Source organism: Strigops habroptila, chromosome 11, assembly GCF_004027225.2.
Source record: "Strigops habroptila isolate Jane chromosome 11, bStrHab1.2.pri, whole genome shotgun sequence".
Classification (NCBI taxonomy): domain Eukaryota; kingdom Metazoa; phylum Chordata; class Aves; order Psittaciformes; family Psittacidae; genus Strigops; species Strigops habroptila.
The window spans coordinates 17,526,556-17,549,067 of record NC_046360.1 but is presented as its reverse complement, the minus strand read 5'-3'; the positions used below and the strand labels follow the sequence as shown (position 1 = coordinate 17,549,067).

Genomic DNA, 22,512 nt, shown 5'->3' with positions numbered 1-22,512 from the left:
GGTTGCAGATTGAGGGGTCTCTTGCTTCCAAATGTCATTTTGGGTTTTTAGAGTGGTGAAATCTTAAAGGTTAAAGCTACTCATGGATGTGCTTGTTCAGCCTGGAGAAGAGAAGGCTCCTTAAGGGGAGACCTAAGAGCAGCTTCCAGTGCTAAAGGGGGTACAAGAAACCTGGAGAGGGGCTTTGGGCAAGGGCCTGTAGGGACAGGACAAGGGGAATGGCTTTAACCTGCCAGAGGGGAGATTGAGATGAGCTCTTAGGCAGAAGCTCTTCCCTGTGAGGGTGCTGAGGCGCTGGCACAGACTTTTCCCAGAGAAGCTGTGGCTGCCCCATCCCTGGCAGTGTTCAATGCCAGGTTGGACACAGGGGCTTGGAGCAACCTGCTCTAGTGGAAGGCTTGGAACTGGATGAGCTTTAAGGTCCCTTCAACCCAAACCAGGCTGGATTCTATGTATCTTGATGTCTCTGGACATTCATGTACCAAATTGGCCTATCTCTGTGTAGCAACCAACATCCCTAACTGAAGGATGGGACCTGGGGCTACCTAAAAGAGGTCACGTGTGGTAACTGGTGGATGAACTTAAAGCAAGTTAAGGAAATCCTTAGATAGTCACTTGATAGCCAGATATAAAAATATTCCCAGAGCTTGTGCCACTGGCTGTATCAGAAATAGGATGTTGGGCTAGATGAAATCTCCTCTGACCCAATATAGCAGTTTTTATTTCCTAACTGATGTGTGTTTTATCATAGCAGATCAGTGTTTATCTGGGTGGCATCTGCATCAGTTGTACAAGTATGAATCCTGCTTTTTGCTGACACTGTGTCCTGATTAGAGACTCACATCAGTTTAATACATTGACGTCATTTCACTGATCTGAACTCATTAACTCTTCCCCTAAAGCAGAAACATTCTGAATATTATTTTTGAACCAACAACTCATTGATCTGGTCTGCAAAGAGGAGGTTTGTGAAGAAAAAACAAGAGAATGTGATTAATACTGTTCCCAATTCATTTCTGGAGAAAGAGCAGCTGTAGCTGAGCTGTGCTGATAGGTGAAGAAATACCAACATAAAAAATAGTCACTGATACATTAGTACTCCAGCCAGTGCTGTTCCTAGGATATATTTCATACAGGAAAGGAATGTCTCGTGGATAAATGTCACATTTCAGAAGAACACGAATCTATGGAGTGTTTCAGTGTTTCAATACAGTAAACACTTTGCACATAAAAAATGCTTCTAGTAGCATTTTGTCATTTCAACAAATGGTGAAACCTTTCAGTTAGTTAGTTTTGGGTTTTTTTTTCATTTTTCAGTGAAGATTGGGATGTCTCAGGTAAGCAGTAGTGGTTAAATTACTGGTACTTAAATATATTTGGGCAATAACCATCTCTTTCCTTTTTAATTTCAATTGAAGCATTAGGATGAAAGCTGTGAATTAGAAATATATTTTCAGAAAATTTCAGAAAAGGAAAGCTTTTGTTTCCTGGGACAACTGTATTTTATTTTATTTTATTTCAGTAATAATGGTATCTGACTGACAGAAGTTGTTTGCAGGAGAATTGCTTTGCTGTGAGTTGCTGGCTGTTAAATGCACCAACCTCCCATTCACCATTACCAGGGTGCCCCACAAGGCAGCATGCCCTGTGACAGTGCATCAGCAAAAGATAGTTAGACACCAAGGTTATTCTTGGAGAAAGAAAAACTTTGCTTAATTTCTTCATGCCACCAAATCTGTCCAGAACAGATTTGTCGTCCCTTACTCATAACATAATACACAATTTAATCTGAGCTTTAACACGTTCCTCTGTGTCACATATGCCCAATCCACAGATCACATACTCAGCATAAGCCCCTCAGGAGAATTCTTGTGGCCTGAAGCTCTAAGTCTTCACCCTTCCTCATCACAGGGACCCTTCCCTCTCCCAGGAACAGACACTCCTGGTGCTGCACTGCATGCACTAAGAGACAGGGCCATGGGGTACAGCCATGGGGTACAGCCAAAGGGACTGTGTGATTTTGCTCCCCTTTCGTATATGAATAAAAGAAGCATGTACCTCTTTGAAGGGGCTGGAGTGGGGAAATACACTATAGACTTTAAAATAGTAGGGAAGAATATTAATTTCAGTGAACATCTGAATTTCATTTACGAAATTGCCATTTAGATTTTTAATCTGTTTCATTTCAACCTTCAGTGAATCTTGTTAAAATGTTTGATTTGGAGAGCCATGTATAGGAAATGTACCTACCCAAAGTACGTCATATGCAGTGATCAAGTCACCCATAACCTTCTATTTGATAACCAGAACCCTAAATTCTGGGTTACAATCTGTGGAGCTATAAAGGAGAGTTTATAGGGGTTTTGTGATGTAACACTTTCCTTAAATCCTGTCCAGAGCTTCAGTCCTCTGGCTGCTGAAGAAGTGTGTAGATGTGTGTTTCCCTTTGCTACTGTCAAGGGAAGAAGGCTTCTGTCTGTTTTCTGTTTCTGAAACCTTCCGAAGACTTCTGAGAAATAAAACCTACGGCAGAGGGACTCTTGCACAAGTATAGCTGAGCTGTAAAGGATATTAGTGACCGGATTTTGAGAGACCTAAACTCAACGCTTCTTGAGCATTTATTAGTGAATCTTTTTACTAGTAATATGAACAAAATATATCCTGTAAAGGTCAGTGGTACCATCTGTATTGCACTAGTATTGAGACATATGTCAAAGAGAGACCAAATCTGTGGAATGTGTTGTGAATCCAATAGGTCTGGGGGGTTTTGCATCCCCTCCTGATGTCTTCAGTGTCAGTGAACGCTTGAGCTCGTGTTCCTTTGCAGGATTGCTCAGAAGCAGTGCTGCGTCTCCACTGTGAAGGAGAACAGCTGCCTGGCTGGCATGATCGCTGCGAAGGAAGGAGACATGTGTGGGCCAGAGGAAGGGGATCCCTGTGGAGGATCAGCATACAAGGTGAGTTGCTCTGATGCTTCTACAGGTTTTGCTGCGAATATAAGGTGTCCTCATGTCCTGCATTTAGCAGTAATTTCTTCATACATTATCATGGAGCAGAGAAGATTATAAAGTTGCAGGAATGTGGCAGGGAAATGATGCTGTTTGTGTTGAGGTTTCAATTGCCTGGTGATGCAGTCTCTTTGAAAACTTCACAGGAATGTTGCTTTGAATTATTTCCAGCTCTGTTTTTAAGATGTAACTTGCTGTATTACTTTTGCTTCCTCACCTTGGAAATAGCTTAAAAGACCATTTTAATTTTTCTATCTATCTGTGGTGTAGAAGACTTTAGAAAATGATAGAGCAAAACTGATTCAAAGATCTGATGTGAAACCCATTAGTGAAGAGTTTGCTTGCCTACAGTGTTGAACTGTAGCCTCACTTATCAGTTAAACAAGATGACAGCCTAGATGAAGCAGCATTTGAGATGATGATGGAAGCTTTTGTTCATAAATAAAGGCAGACCATTAAAGAATGGTTCAAATCACAAATCATGAGCCACAGCCTCAGCTTATAAAAATGAGATTTGTTTTATGAGAATCAGTGGAGCCAAACCAATTTAAACCAGTTTGAAGATTCAGCATCTTGCTTGCTCGCTTGTCTTTTTACCAGAAGAGTGCATATCAGAAGTCATTTCATTCTGATAACAATTTACATAGCCATAGCTAAGATAAAGTGCAGCTTCCGTTGTCTCAGCAGGGAACTCATTAGTTCTGTCTGTTCTCATACACTGGAGATTCTTGTGGACAATTGTTCACTGGAAAAGCAAAATACATGGGTGGCTGCTGTGGAGCTTAAGGTTTAATCAGCTGCGTTGATTTGTAGTTTTCACAACTGTTATTTACTTGGGTTTGGAGTTCACCATTAGAATAAAAAGAGAATTTGTGCATTTGGGAGAAAACACTAATATTTCAGAAGTGTGGCAGAATGATTATCCTTAGGTTTTCACTGTAGGTCTCTTGCATGCCAGACAGAGCACGAGCTGTAGAGTAAGTCTTAGCACACATGCCATTGCTCAGAAAGAAGTGGAGAGGGAAAACGTCATAATTCCTGTCTGAACTGAAACAAGTTACAAAATACGCTTGTGGAATAGCTCCTCATGCCAGTTCCAATGTCACATTTTCCTTCAAGAGAAACTATCTGAAATGGTATAATTATCAAGGAACAGGTTTTCCCTCCTCTTTCCTCCTTTAGCTCCTTAGTCATTGCAGCTACTGCTTGAAAAAATAACAAAAATGAATAAATACTGTTGAGACTCGAAGAAAGGCTTTATTGTTCTGTTATAGTTAATGGCTTCACTAAGGCCTCACTAAGGGACAATCATGCTTGACAAATTTGGTGGCCATCTATGATGGGGCCACGACATTGGTGGATAAGGGACTGACATCATCTACCTGGGCTTGTGCAAAGCTTTTGATGCTGCCTACGTGACATCCTTGTCTCTAAATTGGAGAGGCATGGATGTGACAGATGGACCACTTGCTGGGTAAGGAGTTGGCTGGATGGCTGCACACAGAGAGTTGTTGTCAACAGCTCAATGTCCAAGCTCTGGGGTTCCCAGCACAAGAGGGACGTGGAGCTGTTGGAACGAGTCCAGAGGAGGCCACGGAGCTGCTGCGAGGGCTGGAGCAGCTCTGCTCTGGAGCCAGGCTGAGAGAGCTGGGCTGGGGCAGCCTGGAGAAGAGAAGGCTCCTGAAGGGGAGACCTCAGAGCAGCTCCAGTGCCTAAAGGGGCTCCAGGAAACCTGGAGAGGGGCTTTGGACAAGGGCCTGGAGGGACAGGACAAGGCTTTAAGTTGAAAGAGGAGATGAGATGTTAGGAAGCCCAGGTTCGACGGGGCTTGGAGCAACCTGCTCTAGTTGAAGGTGTCCCTGCCCATGGCAGGGGGTTGGAGCTGGATGAGCTTTAAGCTCCCTTCCAACCCAAACCAGTCTGGGATTCTATGAAACATTCCTTCAGAGGTGACCTCACAGAAAATGCTGACCGTGTGTAGCAGTGTTTCCCCTGATCCACTCTGGTGTTAGTGACTGCTATGGCTGAGAGCCATAGATCAGAGATACTTGTCTGGAACATGGAAAGATTTTTGCCCCAAAGACTTGCAAGATGTTTAGACTGTCCTGCCCAAAGCCAGGGGTTTTACTTCCAGATAATGAACGTGTGCTTCTTCAGGCATTTTAGATTTAGGGTCCTTTCTTTTGCTTCTAGATGAATGCAGCAGTGCCAAGTCTTTAGATATAGGTATTCAACTTGTGTTCAATACAACTTAATTTTAGGCTGCTTTCAGTTGTTATTTAGTCTAATACAAAAAGCACATGCTTAGGGACTTTCTCCTAGTGGATGGAGATGCCACCGTGGTAAATGATTCCAGCAAAGATATATTTGAGAGGAACATAGAATGTTGTGAATCTAACAGTGGTTCTAAAGGTGTGTTTCTTGATTGTAATGTAAAAATAATTATATTTGTTATTAAATCGGTTGTGGAAACTGGTGTAGTTCAAAAGGGAGCTCATAGAAGATCAAGACATTCAAGTTTTTACATTTTAAAAGGAACTTTTCGATGAACAAGTTTTTCCACTGGAAAATATGTGAACCCTGTGAAAAGTGTGTGAGTGATTTAATACTCCCTGTGATGCCTGCACATAGGAGAAGCTGTGAATCAAAACTATGACCGAAAAATACATATTCTGCAAGGCAAATACTCCAGTATTTTACAATACTTAAGTAAAACCATGCGTTTTTCTTAATTACTTCTGTTTTGCATATTGAAACTGAAAAAAAACTGTACCCATACAAAAAATATTTACAGAAAGTAGAATTTTCAGTTCATAAAATCTTAAATTTGGGGATTCTGGGTTTGGGGGGATGAAAACAGGATGTTTCTCTTTTCCAGCATGACCACAAGCCATTATTTAGGTGTTATTTTTTAATACATCTTTTGAAGAGATGATTTAGCCCAGTTAGTATCAAAAATAATGCAGCATCTTCAGGACCTGTGTTGTACATTTGTCACAAACAAGTATTTGGGCATATAAAGGCAACTCTTTATGGCTGTGCATATTTGCAAATGTGAACAACATCTAATATTTATGATGTTCGGGGGGGGTCAGATTAGAAAGAGGGACATAAAACATGAGCTGTAGTCATAGGTACTGGGCTGAACATGCAGGGGATACAAACTGTGTGTGAAATGCTCAAAACCGAAAAGCTACAGCATTTGAAACTGGAGAAGGGTGACTCAGGGAAGAGTCCTGTTAGAGGACATTTTCGCTGCCTTTCTAGCAGAGACAGGCTCTGTTTTGTGTGAATACCCGTCTAGGATTGCTAATCATGAAACGTGATTCCTTGCCACTTCCATACTGCGTCCAACCTTCACAACACTGCTGCTCTTATTTGCTTTCCTCAGGTCAGGGATCTCTCTCCTGGGAAGTAGGAGTTAGTTTAGTTTTCTTCAGTTCCATCCTTGGGCTTTCTGTTGATGCAGCCAACTGGTGCCAGTTTGAATTATGACCTTCATTTTACGTGTCTGACAGCTTTTTATAGACTTGAGTATCTGAATAGACCCTGAAATCACTTCCCCTGGTTCAGAGAGGCTGTTTCAGTGTAGCTGCAACCTGTAAATGACTGCTGCTGGGCTGGATGTCCTGACCATGAAAGGAATTGCAGGGGGAAGGAGACTCTACATTTTATAATTATTCTGTCAGTGAAAGCATCTAAATGTATGTATATATTAGAGATGTCAGAATACTTGCATTTAAATCCAGACAGGCATCTTCAATTCACATGTAATTCCTGTATGTTTCTAGCAGAGACTTGCAGCTCCTCAGCTTCCTTTCTTGATTAGGTATCCACTATGCATACATATTATGGACTTTCTGAATCCGATAGAAACCCGATGTATTTCTGTGGCCTGACTGCAATATATTGGATGTGGCTGAGTAAAGCACAACACAGCTTCTGTCTGCCACCTGCAGCAGGGGAAACTGGAGGAGAGACAACATTTCAGGGATGCTCCATTGCATCAATTGTCAGTGAAGCTGCTGCTTAGATGCACTCAGGAAAGAGAAGGAAGGCCAATAGCTCATAAAATTCATGCTGGTCTTTCATTAGCCACTGTCTCAGCAGGAGGGTGTCCCCTGGACACTCAGGTGATTAAAGGTCAGAGTAGGTTTGCAGGGCAGTGGTGCACAGGGGAAAGTCTTTACTGCCAGAGCTCAGATGCTGATGCTGATCCTCATGTCCATGCAAGGTATTTACAAGTCGTTTCACATTGCTTCAAACAACTAACCATTTTTTGAGCTCTGATGCAAAGAGGTGTACGTCGGTGTTATTTTGTTTATAATATGCTATATGCAGAGCAGTGGCTGTGTGCAAGAGCTGCAAAGAGTTGGTCTGTGGTGCCATTACTTCCTCGCATGCAGAGTTGCTGAAATCGTTGTCACACGGAGACGTGGTGTGCAGCCTGGCACAGTTAGTGTAGGATCACAGAATCATAGCAAAACCAAGCACCAGCAAAGCTTTGATGTCTGCAACTGTCTAAACCAAGGTGCTTTTCCAGCTGCTCCACTGTTGAGAACAGTGCAGATCAGTGCCAGGGGTGTGTGTGGGCTCACCCCTGAGTGGGCTGTGTTAAATCCTTGTCACCGAGCTTCTCCTCCTCTTGCAGCAATGCTGTGACTGCTGTAATCTGGGCCTGCGACTGAGGAGTGAGGGGAAATCCTGTGAGTCCAGCATCAATCTGGGCTACCCCTGCAGCCATGTGATGCTGTCCTGCTGTGAAGGGGGAGACCACTTCATCCATCCAGAAATAAAAAGGCAACCTGAACCTCTGCCGACAGTGACACCAGAGAAGGGTAAGTGTCCAGTTATGATTTGAAGACACTGCAGGAAAGAGTTCCTTGTTCTTAGAACAGTTTTTAAAAAGAAAAAAAAAAAAAAGGCAGGTGTTCTGATTGTTAAAATGTACCTTCTTTAGTAGTGTGGGGGTTTGTTTGGGTTTTCCCGCTGAGTCACATAGTACAGGGACCTGCCACAAGCCATTGGTAAGAAGCAAAGTTGAAGCAGGTCATTGTCTTTTAGCAGAAGCAATCCTGAAAGATTCTTCATTAAGCAAATAATGATTTTTTTTTTTTCAAGACAAAGTAGTCCCATGGGTTATGATACCAGTGAAATGTCCTGGGAATAGATTTCCTATTGTACTGCTGAACATCACAGCAGCTTTCTCTCAGCATGCTCTGGAGAAGCCCCAGAGCACTGCAAGTTAGGTTGCACTCTTTCAGCATATGAACATAGTGATGGTGAAGAGCTAAGTCAAACCCCTGCAGACAAAGAGGTGTGACAAAGAGAGCATGAGGAATCTGGAGCTCCGACAGCTTTGCTTCCTCCCTTAGCCCAAGATCACACTCCTTCTGCATCACTCTGTAGCCACTGGTCACACGAGTTGCATGGTGACCTCCTGCATATGCTGAGGTTCCATTTTTGTCCATTCTCTTCTTATGAACTAAGTGTGTATTCTTCCTCACCAGCAAATGTAAGGGTTTATTTTGACCTAGCTGAGGCCTCACTGAGGAAGTTTGCACGTATATGTTTAAGGAAAGCTGGCTGAAAAACTAATTTTAGTATGGCAGAAAGTCTTGTCAAACCTGGTCAAGAAATGAAAAGGATGGTGCTTTTGGCAGGGTTTAAAAGCAATAGGCAGGACAGCCATGTCATTGTCAAGAGAGTCCCCGAAGGTTTGTGATGCTAGCTACAGAGGTAACCAATAAAGTAGTATCGTGTTGAAAAGAGTTTCCAAACCAACTGCTCAAGTTTTTCTCCTGAAATTTGAAATTCAGTGTGGTTCTTCACGGGGGCCAATTTCAGATGGGGCTGCAGTGTGGTACATTGGTTCAAATAACAAGTAGCAATGGTGTTAGTCCACGTGAAAGGTGAGCTTGTGACCTCCCAGTGTCACTGTATTTCTTGGTGGCTCCTGTGAAATGCCTATTCCTCCAGCCTTACGGAAGGAGGTGGTGGTGGACCTGCAGCACAATGGTCTTATCTTCAGGATGGGTTCATTTGCTCTTGTCCTTGGATTGTTTTGGGTAGATTTAACTATATTTGGAGTTCGTGTGGTGAAACACTCTGTACTGTACAGTCCTAATGCTAACACACCTGCCAGAGAACCAGCAAGTGTTGTTCTGTTGTAGTTTCAGAGACAGAAGATCACAATGAAGCTTTGTCTATCAATAATGAAGCTGAGTTGTCAAATAACCTGCCTGGAGATGACCTGGATGAATGTCTTATCTATGGTGGAGAGCTCTGTCAGCATTTGTGTATAAACACTGTGGGGTCCTACAAGTGCTCGTGTTTTCCAGAATTCACTTTGCAAGAGGATGGGACCAGCTGCTCTCCAGGTGAGAAAATGGGCAGGAAACACCATAAACGATGATGTCTTTTTGCCACCTGCATTATCTACCAAGCTTTCTTTGTTTCTCGGTAGTTTCTGTGAGGTATTTTATGGGTGTTGATACATGGACGTTTGCTGTAGAAATTGGACAGGTTAATAATGTAGAGGAAAACAACCATTTAGGAAACTTAATTATGCCTTATTTTTGTGTATCGGTGGCATGGGGTCACAGTGGTATTTAATACGTTCAAATCAAGACTGTTTTCACTATTCAGAAGAGGATTTGTAAAGATTGTTAATGAAATACCTTTTCTTCTCAGAGTCATTTTGTATTTCACCGTTAGCTTCCCTTTAGATGAACTTTCCCCAGTTCAGACAGACATCATTGCTTCCTGAGCTTTGATTTTTATCTAAAATCATTAACATCTTTCAGTGATACAAAATCTAAATACATCTAGTGTGGTGGAAGGCTTGAAAAGAAAGTCTCTTGTGCTGTAATTGTTTTGATGTCTGGAGTTCTCCAATGGCAAGATTTGAAATCAGATAACCCCAAAAGTTGAAACTTTATGTTAGTTACAACTGCTTTCAGTTATTTAACAAGCAGAGTAAGTGCTGCCATCCAATGACACAGTTCCGTAGACTTCAGATACTTTCTGCCCAAGCCAAACAACATTCATTATGTCATTCTTCTCAACGTGATGTTACAGTGCTTACATCAGTAATGTGTTTGACAGGGTTTCTGCAGCAGCGCTCTGCTTTATTGCTTATATTAAAAATCTGGGGAAGGAACCTGATCCAAAAGAGGCAAAGAAAATGGTTCTTAGTTTAGCACTGCAAAATTTGGCTTCATCCTTCACCTGGACCATATGTGTGGTTTTGCTTTGCTTTGCTTGTCCCACTATTAACTCTGAGTACAGATTTGGGTTAATACATCTTGTATCTGGGTAGTCAGTGCTCCTGGCAGATGTGCAGGACTGCAGTGCTCATGGCTGTGCCAAGAAGTGAGGGGGGGTTTACAGAGATCCCTTGAGGAAGAGGATTGCAGCGAGGGTAGGGACTGCAAGTGGCACAGCTGAGACACATAGGAAGAGTGAGGTGGGAAAGGGTTGCTGCTGTCCTCCAGTCCTGGTCAAATCAAAGGCTGGGAAGGGAGATGGCAGGGCACCTCTCTTGCTACACCTGCATAAGCTGTGCTCTACCTGGCAACGTGGCACAGTGGCCTTCCGTTTCCCATTTTTCTCTGTGTATGTGCACAGCTCTGTCATGCGCTCTGTGCACAGAGGCCCGCACCAGGCAGTTGTAAATCTCATACGGGTGGTAATTTGTACTCCTGTGATTAGATAGAATGCTTTTGTATTTGAACCTGTCCCAGGACATTTCCTGCTCTTTGGACTGTGAATGTTTTTGCGTGTAACTTTTGCTTTTTAAAACATGTCACACTTTTTCATGAGCCTTGGAAGGAGGGATGTTCTTGCAATGGCTCTGTGAGGCAAGGAGAAAGCAGACATCGATGAAACTTCAAAAGCTACTTGTTCTCTGCTCTCTTTCTGGGGAAATCGTTCAGGTTATGCCACAAGCAGGTGACTTATTTGCCTCTATGTTATAGCCCATTGGTTGTCTCTGATTTAATGTTTGTATTTTTCTAATTAAGTGGTTCTTTTTGTACCCCAAAGCTGCATTGCAATCACTCAGGCATTTAACATTGTCACTGTTTGGTGGCTCACAGTTTGCTCCAGGTGACACTTGAACTCAAACCGGTGGGAATAGGACACATCCCTCTTCAGAAAGAATTTAGCCTTAGCAAAGGGGTTTGGAACTAGATGATCTTAAGGCCCTTTCCAATCCAAACCATTCTGTGATTCTACGATTTAGGCTTCTGGTTTGGTGATACTGATAAACTGGATTACTGCTATTAATGGAATGGAGCTTTTTGTCTTTTTAACTATTCTGATACCTTTAACATTACTGTTTGTTGAAAATCTCCATGACAGACAGCAGCTGTCATGTTTTCCACTTGGGTGTGTAAAAGTCATTCCAGGGTATCCTGTGCTTGCAAAGGTCAGCATCTCCTTTTCATCCATGTTGAAATGGGATGTACAGAAGAACTTTAAAGACTTGGCTTGAGTTCAGCTCTTCTTTTGGTCATACACCGACTGAAAGACAGCCACTGTGTTTACAATAGAACAGTATCTGAGGAAACAGAATTAACACTTTGTTTTATTCATTTTACTCTACAGAAGTTGTTTTCAGGCAAACTCCCTGATCTGTATCCACGGTGTTTGCGAGCATCCCCATTAGCATGCAGCACTCTACATGTGTGTGCTGTCGGACAGTTGCTCATATCAAACAGATGGCAGCTTCCAAAACTGACTCTTCACCTCCATGCAAAGGCAGTTCTTCAGGTCACCAGAATGTTTCCTCCTGCAAACCACAATGGAGTGGGATGAAGGGGACCTTTGCCATGGGGTGTCTGGTGGAGGTGATGCTGTCCCTGATCCATCTCTGCCTCTCTTGCCTTACAGATCCTGACAGAGGACAGGTGACAAGGCTGGAAGCAGAAGCCACCATCCCTCCGGTAGCCTCTCCTTCTCAGCCTCTTCGCATTGTGTCCTTAGAAGAAGAGCAGGATAAGTGTAAAGGTATGTGGGAGGTATAAACTGAAGGTGCAGATGAATGAGGAATATTTAGAGAACCAGAATAGAATTCCACACATCCCTTCACCAATCTGCTTTCAATGCACATCCTCAATTTGTTACCTCTGGCATGAGGCTGAGGAATTGACAGGGGAAAGCTGTGGAAGTAATTTGAGGCTATGCTCTTATTTCAGGGTTATTACACACCTGCTGTGTAGTTTAAGGTAAGCAGTACAGCTGTGCAGCATAATGTGAGCAATACAGGTAAGGAGTGGCACAGGTGTGCTTCTGTGTAGTAGGAGGGTTGTAAGTAGTGATTAAGGCTGCCTGGACAGATTGTTTACAAACTGCATTCCTCATTGCCTAAACTGGGATTGTGTTTGGATGACCCGGAGGTTTGTAACTTCAGCTGATCTGCGTTGTGAATGCTAATGTATTTTGCAATTTTCTTTGTATAGATAACGGTCCCTGCAAACACATCTGCAATGTTGTGGAAGGAAATGTTGTGTGCTCTTGTTTGTCTGGATATACAATCATGGCTGATGGGATTTCTTGTGAAGGTAAGTGGTTCATGTTCACCACAGAGACATGGTTAAAGCACTTTTCTACCTCATATCCCTAGGTGTTTCTCTAAGAGTTCCTTCTTTTCAGTATTGTGACTTGCAAATGGCAATACAGAGACCACTGGCAGAGGAGTACCAGATCTGCTTCACAGATGACTCCTGAAGCACATCTGTCCAGTGTGCCTATTACCTGGGGACTTCAGGTGAAGCCAAGCCTGGATGTGTGCTCTTTTCCTTTGACGTTCCAGGCTTTTTTTTCAGCCCTCTTGGTTTCTCTTCCCACTGCTGTTCCTCCCCAGTGTCTGTCTACACAGCTACGGACACGCAGCTTTTCTTCCTGAGAACAGGAGCAGCTAGCAGGACTTGGGCATGTTTGCTGTCCTGGAGAACCCGCTCAGAGCTACAGCTCTGCCCTGTCATCTGTTCTGTTTGGTTTTATTTCTTGAAAACCTGAATTCAATGAGGCTTTACTGCTGTGAAGAATGTGCCATTGTGAGCTGGTCCAGCTCCATGTGTTTCACTCGACACTGAAGCTCAGGCCTGCACAATGATGAATGGTGAATTCCAAAGCTGCGTCATGATTGTTCATGTTGTATAAATCTTAAATGGACATGTTTGGGAGGTGACAAAGGATATGTTTGCTCGGGAAAGCGCTGGAGGTTAAAAGCAATGCCCTGTGACATACTTTAATTATAAATCTGTAAGTATGGGAGCAATAACAGCCAGCAGTGAAGTGAAAGAAGCTTCTGACGCTCAGAATCGCTAACAAGTGATCCACATCCCTCTTAATCTCAGATCTTATTGAGTAACAAATTACAAATCATTTTCATGAAATTCTGGATAGTCTCTGAAGAAAATGGGCATTTAATATCACCAGCCGAAATAGTCACTGTGCATTGCTTACTCAAGTGTGGTGGAAGCTAATCTGATTAATTGATGTCAGCATCAAAAGGGGCATTTCCAGGCAATCATTTTCCTACAGGAGGTGAAAGAATTTGGTCATGTCAGTGGAAGTAGTGAGTTTAAATTGCAGCAAGAGACATTTATTATCTGTATTCAAGTAAGGATTTCATGGTAAGGGTGGTGGTGCATTGGAACAGGTTCCTGCAGAGTGTGCATGGCCTCTGTGTGACTGTTTCCAAGAATGTCTCTTTCTGTGATGACAACAGTGTAGGGGTGCAAGCAGGGACTGGATGATCTCTGAGGGTTTATTCCAGCCCTATTTTCAGTGTAACACTGTATGTATTATAGCATGGTGCTGATGTGGTAGTTCCAACACACTTCATTTAGACATCTCCATTGTGCAAGAAGTATCGTTTCATTTCAGCAATTGTTCTAATAGAATTCTGTTTTTCCCTTTTGGCTGCAACATGTTGATATAGATTTGGATGAGTGCCTCACAGGTGCTCACGCTTGTTCCAGAGGACAATTATGTGTGAACACATTGGGATCATTCTACTGTGTCAACCACAGAGTGATCTGTGCAGAGGGCTTTATACTCAACAGGCATAGAAAATGTGTTGGTAAGATGATAGGTGTAAGCCGTTCACCACAGCATCATAATTCTTCATGCTCTGCAATGCATTTAAACCATTTGTGCTCAAAGGCTCTCTGGCCATCTTTGCATATGACATTTCAATATGAGTTAGTAAAAACACATGTGCACCATTTGCTCAGCCACTTAACATCATGAGTTGTATGCTATTTGGCTTTTTCCCTAGCAATACATCCTCAGGATACATATAACTTTGTGCAAAAATCATAAAACTTCATAGGTATGATGACCACAGCAGTACCAATAACTATTAAACTGGACTAAGAAACCAGCAGTTGATCTCTCTAGACAGTGTCAATAGTGGCAAATCACCAGACATCATGAAGCGACAAAAGTTCATATATACAGTTCAAGAAATCTGCATAAGTCTGGGCAGTGGAAAAGATCCATTCCAAAGCAATGGAAAAAATTCGGATTAGTCCATTGGTGATTCTGGCACCAATTTCTTTGTGTAAAAGTCAAAGATGCATCATAATTCTGCTGTATCATCCCTGCTATTTAAGTTCATGTAAGAAACCAATCTATTTTTACAAGTGTATTTATGAGGATTTAATTTCCTTCCAAAAGCCAAGGCGAGCTTATGAAAGAGCTTCTACTGGGGGTTCTTTTCTAGAGGCTGGTTTAGGAGATACCTGAGCTGCAGCAGTGTTGTGTGGTAACGCTGGAAAAATGGAGCACCCAGAGACCTGCAGTCATTAATGAAAGCAGCAGTGCCTGTGACTATAATGTCATGTGTGAATACATTCACCTCCTTCCACTCCTGTCCTTCTACATTTATAACATCGATTTTCTGACAATCACAGCTTTGGTTTTGTTCCTATCTTTTAAAGCTCTATGCTCTCATCTTATTAATGAGCATCGTATAGGCAATGGTTTTAACCTGCCAGAGGGGAGATTGAGATGAGCTCTCAGGCAGATGTTCTTCCCTGGGAGGGTGCTGAGGCGCTGGCACAGGGTGCCCAGAGAAGCTGTGGCTGCCCCATCCCTGGCAGTGTTCAAGGCCAGGTTGGACACAGGGGCTTGGAGCAACCTGCTCTAGTGGAAGGTGTCCCTGCCTGTGGCAGGGGGTTGGAACTGGATGAGCTTTAAGGTCCCTTCCAACCCAAACCATTCCATGACTCTATGATATGGCATAAGGGCATGAGCAGGAAAGTTTTTACAGTGTCATAGTTTAGAGCAGAAATGCAATTTACTATCTTCTGGGTTTTCCTTAAATTGTCAAAATTGGATTTTTATTTATTTAGTTTTATTATTTCTTTTGAAATCAGAGATACTAGTAAGCATGGAAAACTAATGAAATGATGTAGTTTAAATTAAATGGCTGAGAAAACACTACTGGAGGTAAGGATGCCTTTACAGAGAAAGTACCAGATTGTGAGATGAAAGATAGTACTTGTAGTTAGCTACAGTCTGCATGGTGGGTTTCATGGCTTTCACAGAGCCTGCTGCATGTACCACACTTCTGAATAGAAGGTCTGGTAAGTGGGGAGCTGAAGGAACTGCCTCACCTTGCATTCTGCTTCTGAAGATCTTGCTATTTAATCCCCTGATGTTTTTCTTGGACTATGCAGATACATACAGAGAGCTGTCCTTTTCTACATCTCCCAGGAGTGCTCTGAAAGTAAATTAATGCATGTTTGTCAGCAATTTTGGCAGAAGGGGCTATAGAAGATGCCAAGTGCTTCCTTTTTTTCACTTTCTTCATCTCCTGTCCTCTACCCCATGACATTATACAGAGTTTTATTGTGACTGATACAAGATAAACCTTAGGCATTGCTTATTAAATGAAGGATACAGCTCTCATTTGTAAAGATGAAAGATCCTCTTCTCCTTCACGAAGTATCAAACCTCTGTATTTCTCTAATGCAGGTCAGGTTTTTACAGGTATCCTTGTAAACAATCTAGAAAACTCGAAGTTTCTCTTTTTTTGCTAGATCAGCCCTGTGTGCTCCCTGCTCGTACACAGCTCTGCTCTGTGGTGCTGGAGGACATTTGCAGCAGTTAACATTTTTCCTACTTTTCTACTCAGAGGGGAAAGCCACAAGCATACTGTGGTTTGTTTTGTTCAACTGCCTCACTGCAGCCATATTCACCTAAGGTATCCTTTGCCAGCTTAACCGCTTTTGTGCTCCATCTTGAGCTATCTCAAACTCCATGAGGAAAGCTTTTTGGTGATTTGTTTGCAAATTATCGTTGTTTTAATGATGTTACTCTTTGCATATTTTAGGGACAGGAGGAGCAATCTTTGCACAGCAACAAAACAGCCGATAACCTTTTATCTCTTGAATTTCCTTTAGTCAAACTGTGGAAGATTATAATTCCAGGTGCATTCAAGAGCAGATATCCAGAATTCCTGAAAGCCAACCACGCACAATGAAGAGTCACCAGCTGTTTAAACAGCTTGTGCACACCAGCTTTGTATAACTGTGTGAACAGATATTAAAATGTCTTTAGGCTTGAAAGCTCAGTGTTCTCCAGAGATAAGAGCCAGGTTGGATGTTTTTAATGTGGATTGCTTTTCCTGGTGACTTTCAGGCAAAGTCATTACCACCACCTACATGCACACTGACAGGAGGCTACTTTGCTGCTTTCTTTGCTCTTCCATCTAAATTTCCCCTTCTGCCAGAGTCAGCAGCAAGCAGTCATTTTATTGCTGACCCACAGGGACTGCGCGTGAGCACAGGATGGGTGGTTGCAAAGTAACAGCGGGTCTACATTAAGCAGATGTATTCCATAAAGCAAATTGAGCTGAAGTCATTTGAAGAGAAAAAAAAAATCCCAAGGAACTACAGCTGCAGGAAAAATCAAAGTCTGCATTTCACATTGTTACAAAAAGTGCATAAAAATTAACTTTTAATGTCAAAGTACGTATTGAAAAGAAGAGGTATTGCATGATTACATTTCATTCTGGGTTTTACTGACATCACGTGAGGAATGTTGTTGCCACACACACAGACCTAGTAGGTTTTTCAAAAATTAACTGTTCCTTGGTTTTAATATTTACTGAATTATTTTTCCTCTTATTCCTGTGTTTTTTAAATACCATCTTGCCCTACCTCCCAGTCTGAACTGCGCCAGATGAAGGCTGCAGCTTCCAGTGTTGGGAGTTAACTTCGTTTCAAACTTAAAACGTAACTCATGTTTTTACTAGTGCTCTGCAAATCATCTTGCTGACTTGTTGAGCTGGTTTCCAGTACTGACAAGAGACAGGTTATGGGCACTCTTGATTTTATGGATAATCAACAGGGAGGGAAAAAGGAGAGAGATTGTCCTGTTTTATAGAAATGCAGTCAGTCCTCACTCCCTTCTACCGTGTGTCATAATTGTAGAGGAAAATGATAGTAGGTACCACCTGGGCTGAACAGAGCTAGTGCAGGAGCCGTGTGCTGCCCGAACACAAACGGGCCGTATTCCCAGGGATGCCTTTTCCCCTGCTCACGCTAAGAAATGCTGTTTTGCAATAGGCATTGATAGGGAGAGCAATGACATGGGCAGGTGGGAACTGAGGAGAAAGATGCTGCAAGTCTTCAGAGATCTCATTTTGTGGCATGACCATTTAGGAATTTGTTTAGGAAAATGAACAAAAAAGGGCATGTCTCTGTAATAAAATGAAGAGGGAACTTTGGTGGGCTGGCAACTGGCCTGATACCAGAGGTGGAGATTCATGCCCTAACACTGGATATGACAGAGCAGAGCTTTGCATATTGCATGGCTCACAGTTTAAACCCAGGTTACAATCATTAGGCTTTAGAGATGGTCAGTGCATCACTTGTGCACAGGATTTTCATTGAAAGCAGAAATTCTGCTTGTAATCATCCAGTTTCCATAATTGTAATTTCCTCAGATGCCTTCTGGCCAGTTGGACTTCTTATTCTCTCAAGTACTCAGAGATCTGAAAATTGAATAAAAAAATGTAGACAAACCAGGAAATTATGTTAGATCTTTTTTCGTCTGTGAAATCTTGACCTTTCTACCTGTGTACCCCTGCGAGTCAGCTGGAACGCTTCCTTCCTTCTCTGGGTAGTATTTCAGACGAGCACGCTTTCCTCCTAGCGGCTTTTCCAGCGTCGTGGTGAACTGAGTGGAGTTCACGTGATGCAGTGTAGTGCTGACAGTTTGTTTATATGGGAAGGCTTTTTGTGGTTTGCAAGAAAAGATAATCTCAGATGTGTTGTATAGCCAGCAGAGAGTCTTTGAACTGGTTTGGGTGCTGTTGAGTGGCTATCCATAGCCATTTACCTCTAAAGTTCGATAAAACCCAAGCAACAACAAGAGAAAAACCTCTCTAATTTACTTAAGAGCTGGGTCTAGTTGGGTGAGAGGTCTATCGCAGCAGCTCATGTGAGCTGGGGGTGTTTGTTTGGTTTTGGGTTTTTTCTTTGTTTTGGCTGTGCTTCCCCCCACCCAAGACCACTTATGAGAATATTGTTCCTTACTCTTCATTCTAATCCGTAGCAAGCATTCTAATCTGTAGCATGTACAAGCCTTAGGAGGCCAGCACTATGTAAAAACACTGAGCGAGGCAAGTACCTGCCGCTTAGTGGAAGTACTCCAGCATTGTGTGGGACAGGCAGAGAGATCTCCAGCACAGCAGTGACCTTGCTGTGGATTAATCAGCTGCCATTGGACAGCAAGTACACAACATGTGAAGAATAGTGATGGCAAGAAAAGAAAGCACAAATAAATGAGAAATGAAATGGCACCAAGCTAACTCACTGCTCTTGCCAAACTCAGTGCATGTCACCAGTTAGCTGACTTCAGCAGGAACTGAAATGTCTTGGTGCTCCTCTTAATCTACTTGGTAGAAAACAAGCTGAGACATTTTCTGAGACAAAGCTTTTAAAAACGGCTTTTCCTGTTTTCACGCTTCACAAGGGGAAGTAATGTATCTGATTGTGTTGTACTGCTCTGAGAGTGAGGTTCTACAGCCAATATGAGAATCTGATTTAAACAATACTTGCTTTAGTGTATGCATGAAAACAGCTTCATGTGCAGAGAAACCAGATCATTGGTAATGGTTATTGTCACATTTGGCTTTTGTTAGTTCCAGAAGTACTTCTTAGCTGCATAGAGAGATGTGAATGTGTAAGATTTTGTGGAGAAGCGCAGGAAAGTTTCTCTTCCCAGTCTCTACCCCTTTTTGTTGCTTTTAAGTACTTGCTCATTGTGCTATTCCTAGCTTTCAGTATTAAAATAAGCAAAACCTAAATCTGAGGTTATTTCATCCAAGCCTGTCAAAATTTTAGAGGCATGGCATTTCCTTCCCAAATTGGCCTACGTTCTGCAACCTTGTATTTGAGTAATTTTTTTAAAAAAAGACCTTTTCTCCTTCTCCACCTGCTGAAATCAGATCTCTTTTAATATTGAAATACAAATTTACAAACTTGATTGAGCCTTTCAGGATTCCTCTCTCCATATTTTCTTGTCATATCCAGTTCTAATGACATATTCCTTAGGCAATCAGTGTGTTACATGACTCCACCTTCAGCCAGGCAGGCAGTTTCAGTTCCTGTCTCAAGCAGCAGTTCCATACCAGCAGCTCCTGCCTGTGCGGCTCGGAGCAGCAGGGCTGTTCCATACCCTGAGCTGGGAAAACCTGGTCATGAGCAATGAGCATTAACCACTTTCTCATCCAGGAGGTTTCTCTCCAGTAAACCAGAAGCTGATTATCAATCCTCTGCCCATATCCTCCATTTAATCAGTTTTGTGCATCCCTTGTCCTCGATGCCACTGTACGTTTGGCAAGAGGAGAGGAGAAGGAGATCTCCCTGTGATTTGTGTCTCTCGAGTTACTCTGTGTTAACAGAAGATCCTGGGACAAAAGTCTTTCATCAGAACACTGTAGCACAGTCTGTATTGGCTATCTTTTGGAAGAAACTATTTCACTTGAGCTTTTGACTCCTTCCAAAAGAGCAGGAAGAGGCAGATCCCTTGCCAAATACATGGCACTGACTTCTTGAACTGTTTCTTGTAGACATTAACGAATGCGTGACAGACACGCACACCTGCCAGCGGAGAGAGCACTGCCTCAACACAGTGGGATCATTCAAATGTCTCCAGGAACTGAGCTGTCAGCCAGGTTATGAACTGAAAGATGGAGAATGTGTTGGTAAGACAAGTGGTTTTCAGCTGATGCAATAGCTGTTAGCAAAAAGGAAAGGAAAGGGATTGCAAAGCATTTTATTGTGGTTGGGCTGTGATACCAGAGTTGTAACTATAAAAGGCTGATCAAATGTTTGGCTTCATAGGCCACTTCTGACATGCATTTATTTGAAATAGTTTCCAGCAATAACTATAAATTATTTGGAAAATGGATGAAACCTTATGAATTAGAATTTACCCTGTCTTTAAGGTGTTAGAGAGAGATTTCACTGATGGAGGAATTCCTACTACATTCCTCTGCCCAGCTCTGCTTTTCTCTGAAGGGGCTGATACTGTTTGCTGTTAAGCACTGAATCACAGCCTGAGTGGATCATGGGGCTGATTCAGTCTGGCCCTTCCTGTGTTTAGGACGTCTGTCTGCATTTATTTACATTTGGAATTCTCATGGGGTTAAGAAGTTATTCTTCATCTCCCTCTTCTTGATCTATTATAGAGGTTGACTGGAGCTCCTAGCATCAGTAGTCACAGCAGAAGTTGCTCTGCAGCATGGGAGTGTGCAATAGACACATGTGCCCTGTCTTCCAGGGCAAAAGTCAGTGCTATTTACTCCTAAATTTTTTACACAAAGAGTTTCCTGACAGCTGAAGTAAGAGATGCCCAAGGGAAGAACTGAGCTCTTGACATATACCATAAGGTCATAAACAGAACTGTTCAGAAATCTTGCTTTGTATATAGCTGTCATAAGTAAACCTTGGTTTACTTGGAGAGGTTGTTTGTGAATGTCTTGTTCTGTTGTCTGATTCTATAGCATTTCCCACATTTATTGCTAATCTTTCTAGTCTCAAAGTTAGATTATAAAAGATTACAAAATTTACAAATAGTTTTAAAGTAGCCTTTAAATTAATGACTTATAAGAAGGACTAAAGTTTCAGAACTGCTCTGTGTAAAATTGCCTACAGAGATCTACTGAATTTGCAGTTTGTGAAGTACTCAATTCCACATTTTTCTTTGTATCAGTCTATAAATATGGTAGGAAGACAATTAATACATGTCAGGCTGAGAGAGCTGGGCTGGTTCAGCCTGGAGAAGAGAAGGCTCAGGGCAGACTTTATAAGAGTCTTCCAATACCTAAAGGGGGACGACAAGAAAGCTGGAAGAGGGGCTTTGGACAAGGGGCTGTAGGGACAGGCCAAGGGGAATGGCTTTAACCTGCCAGAGGGGAGATTGAGATGAGCTCTGAGGCAGAAGCTCTTCCCTGTGAGGGTGCTGAGGCGCTGGCACAGACTTTTCCCAGAGAAGCTGTGGCTGCCCCATCCCTGGCAGTGTTCAAGGCCAGGTTGGACACAGGGGCTTGGAGCAACCTGCTCTAGTGCAAGGTGTCCCTGCCCGTGGCAGGGGTTGGAGCTGGATGAGCTTTAAGGTCCCTTCCAACACAAACTATTCTGGGATTCTATGAACCTATGAACACAGTACCTTCCGTGTGTTCCCTTGTGGCCCTAGCATTTAACTGAGGAGTTAGAATAGAAAGAGAAGTACCAACAGTTCTCTCCTTGTCCTCCTGGAGGAGTGGGGACTCCTCAGTTTAGAGTTTCTTCTCTTTGTTTATCACAGGGAGTGTTCTTAGGAACCAGCAGCATTTGAAAATATTCACAGGAGCTGAATTTTGGATGAATTTACAGCTGAAATCTCTTCCTGGGTGAGGTTTCCTCAGCTGGAAAGTGGCAGCAAGCTAGCTGATCCTTGCAGTTACTCAACACAGATCAGTTGTGTGTAAATTGATAACATCGAAACTTTTAAGCTTTCAGTCTGCCCAGAAAGCACTGGGCTGGTGAACATCGTCTGAGAAATAATCTCACACATGTAATAAAAACTGAGAAATCTGTGTTCAGCTCTGGCTGCAGAGGAAGAACATTGGTTACTGATAGTACTGTCTCTCATTCCAGTTTTTTCAGGATAGTTTTCAGAGTTGGATAAGTATTTGTTCTATGTATGTAGGTACATGAATATATACACGTGTACCTGCGTACACAGTAAACCCCAGTCTTATTGAAATGAGGTGCCCTATTGATACCAGATTCAGTGGAGGTAGGTTTCTACCTGGAATTCCTGAGGTATATAAGGAATAAGAGACCATTTTGCTTTTGAAAGAGTGTGGTACATATTTTATTATGTGTACCTTATTTGTAGTTTTAATTTGGGTCTTTAGGGTTTTAAAACTGCAGATGTCTGAGTATTTGTGGTTTACAAGAGATGCTGTGACCAAGGCAGTAGGGACCTG

The 22,512-nt window shown here is 42.5% G+C and overlaps 1 protein-coding gene across 3 annotated transcripts in view; it reads left to right on the top strand.

Moving 5' to 3' along the window:
- The window catches only part of FBLN2 (fibulin 2), a 104,016-nt gene that overhangs the window by 67,637 nt on the left and 13,867 nt on the right, over nucleotides 1-22,512 (top strand). For all 3 annotated transcript variants that reach the window (XM_030501795.1, XM_030501796.1, XM_030501797.1), the window contains exons 4-9: nucleotides 2,828-2,957; nucleotides 7,660-7,846; nucleotides 9,182-9,388; nucleotides 11,904-12,020; nucleotides 12,473-12,574; nucleotides 20,107-20,241. In XM_030501795.1, the coding sequence (XP_030357655.1) occupies nucleotides 2,828-2,957; nucleotides 7,660-7,846; nucleotides 9,182-9,388; nucleotides 11,904-12,020; nucleotides 12,473-12,574; nucleotides 20,107-20,241 (878 nt within the window). The remainder of the gene's footprint in view (nucleotides 1-2,827; nucleotides 2,958-7,659; nucleotides 7,847-9,181; nucleotides 9,389-11,903; nucleotides 12,021-12,472; nucleotides 12,575-20,106; nucleotides 20,242-22,512) is intronic.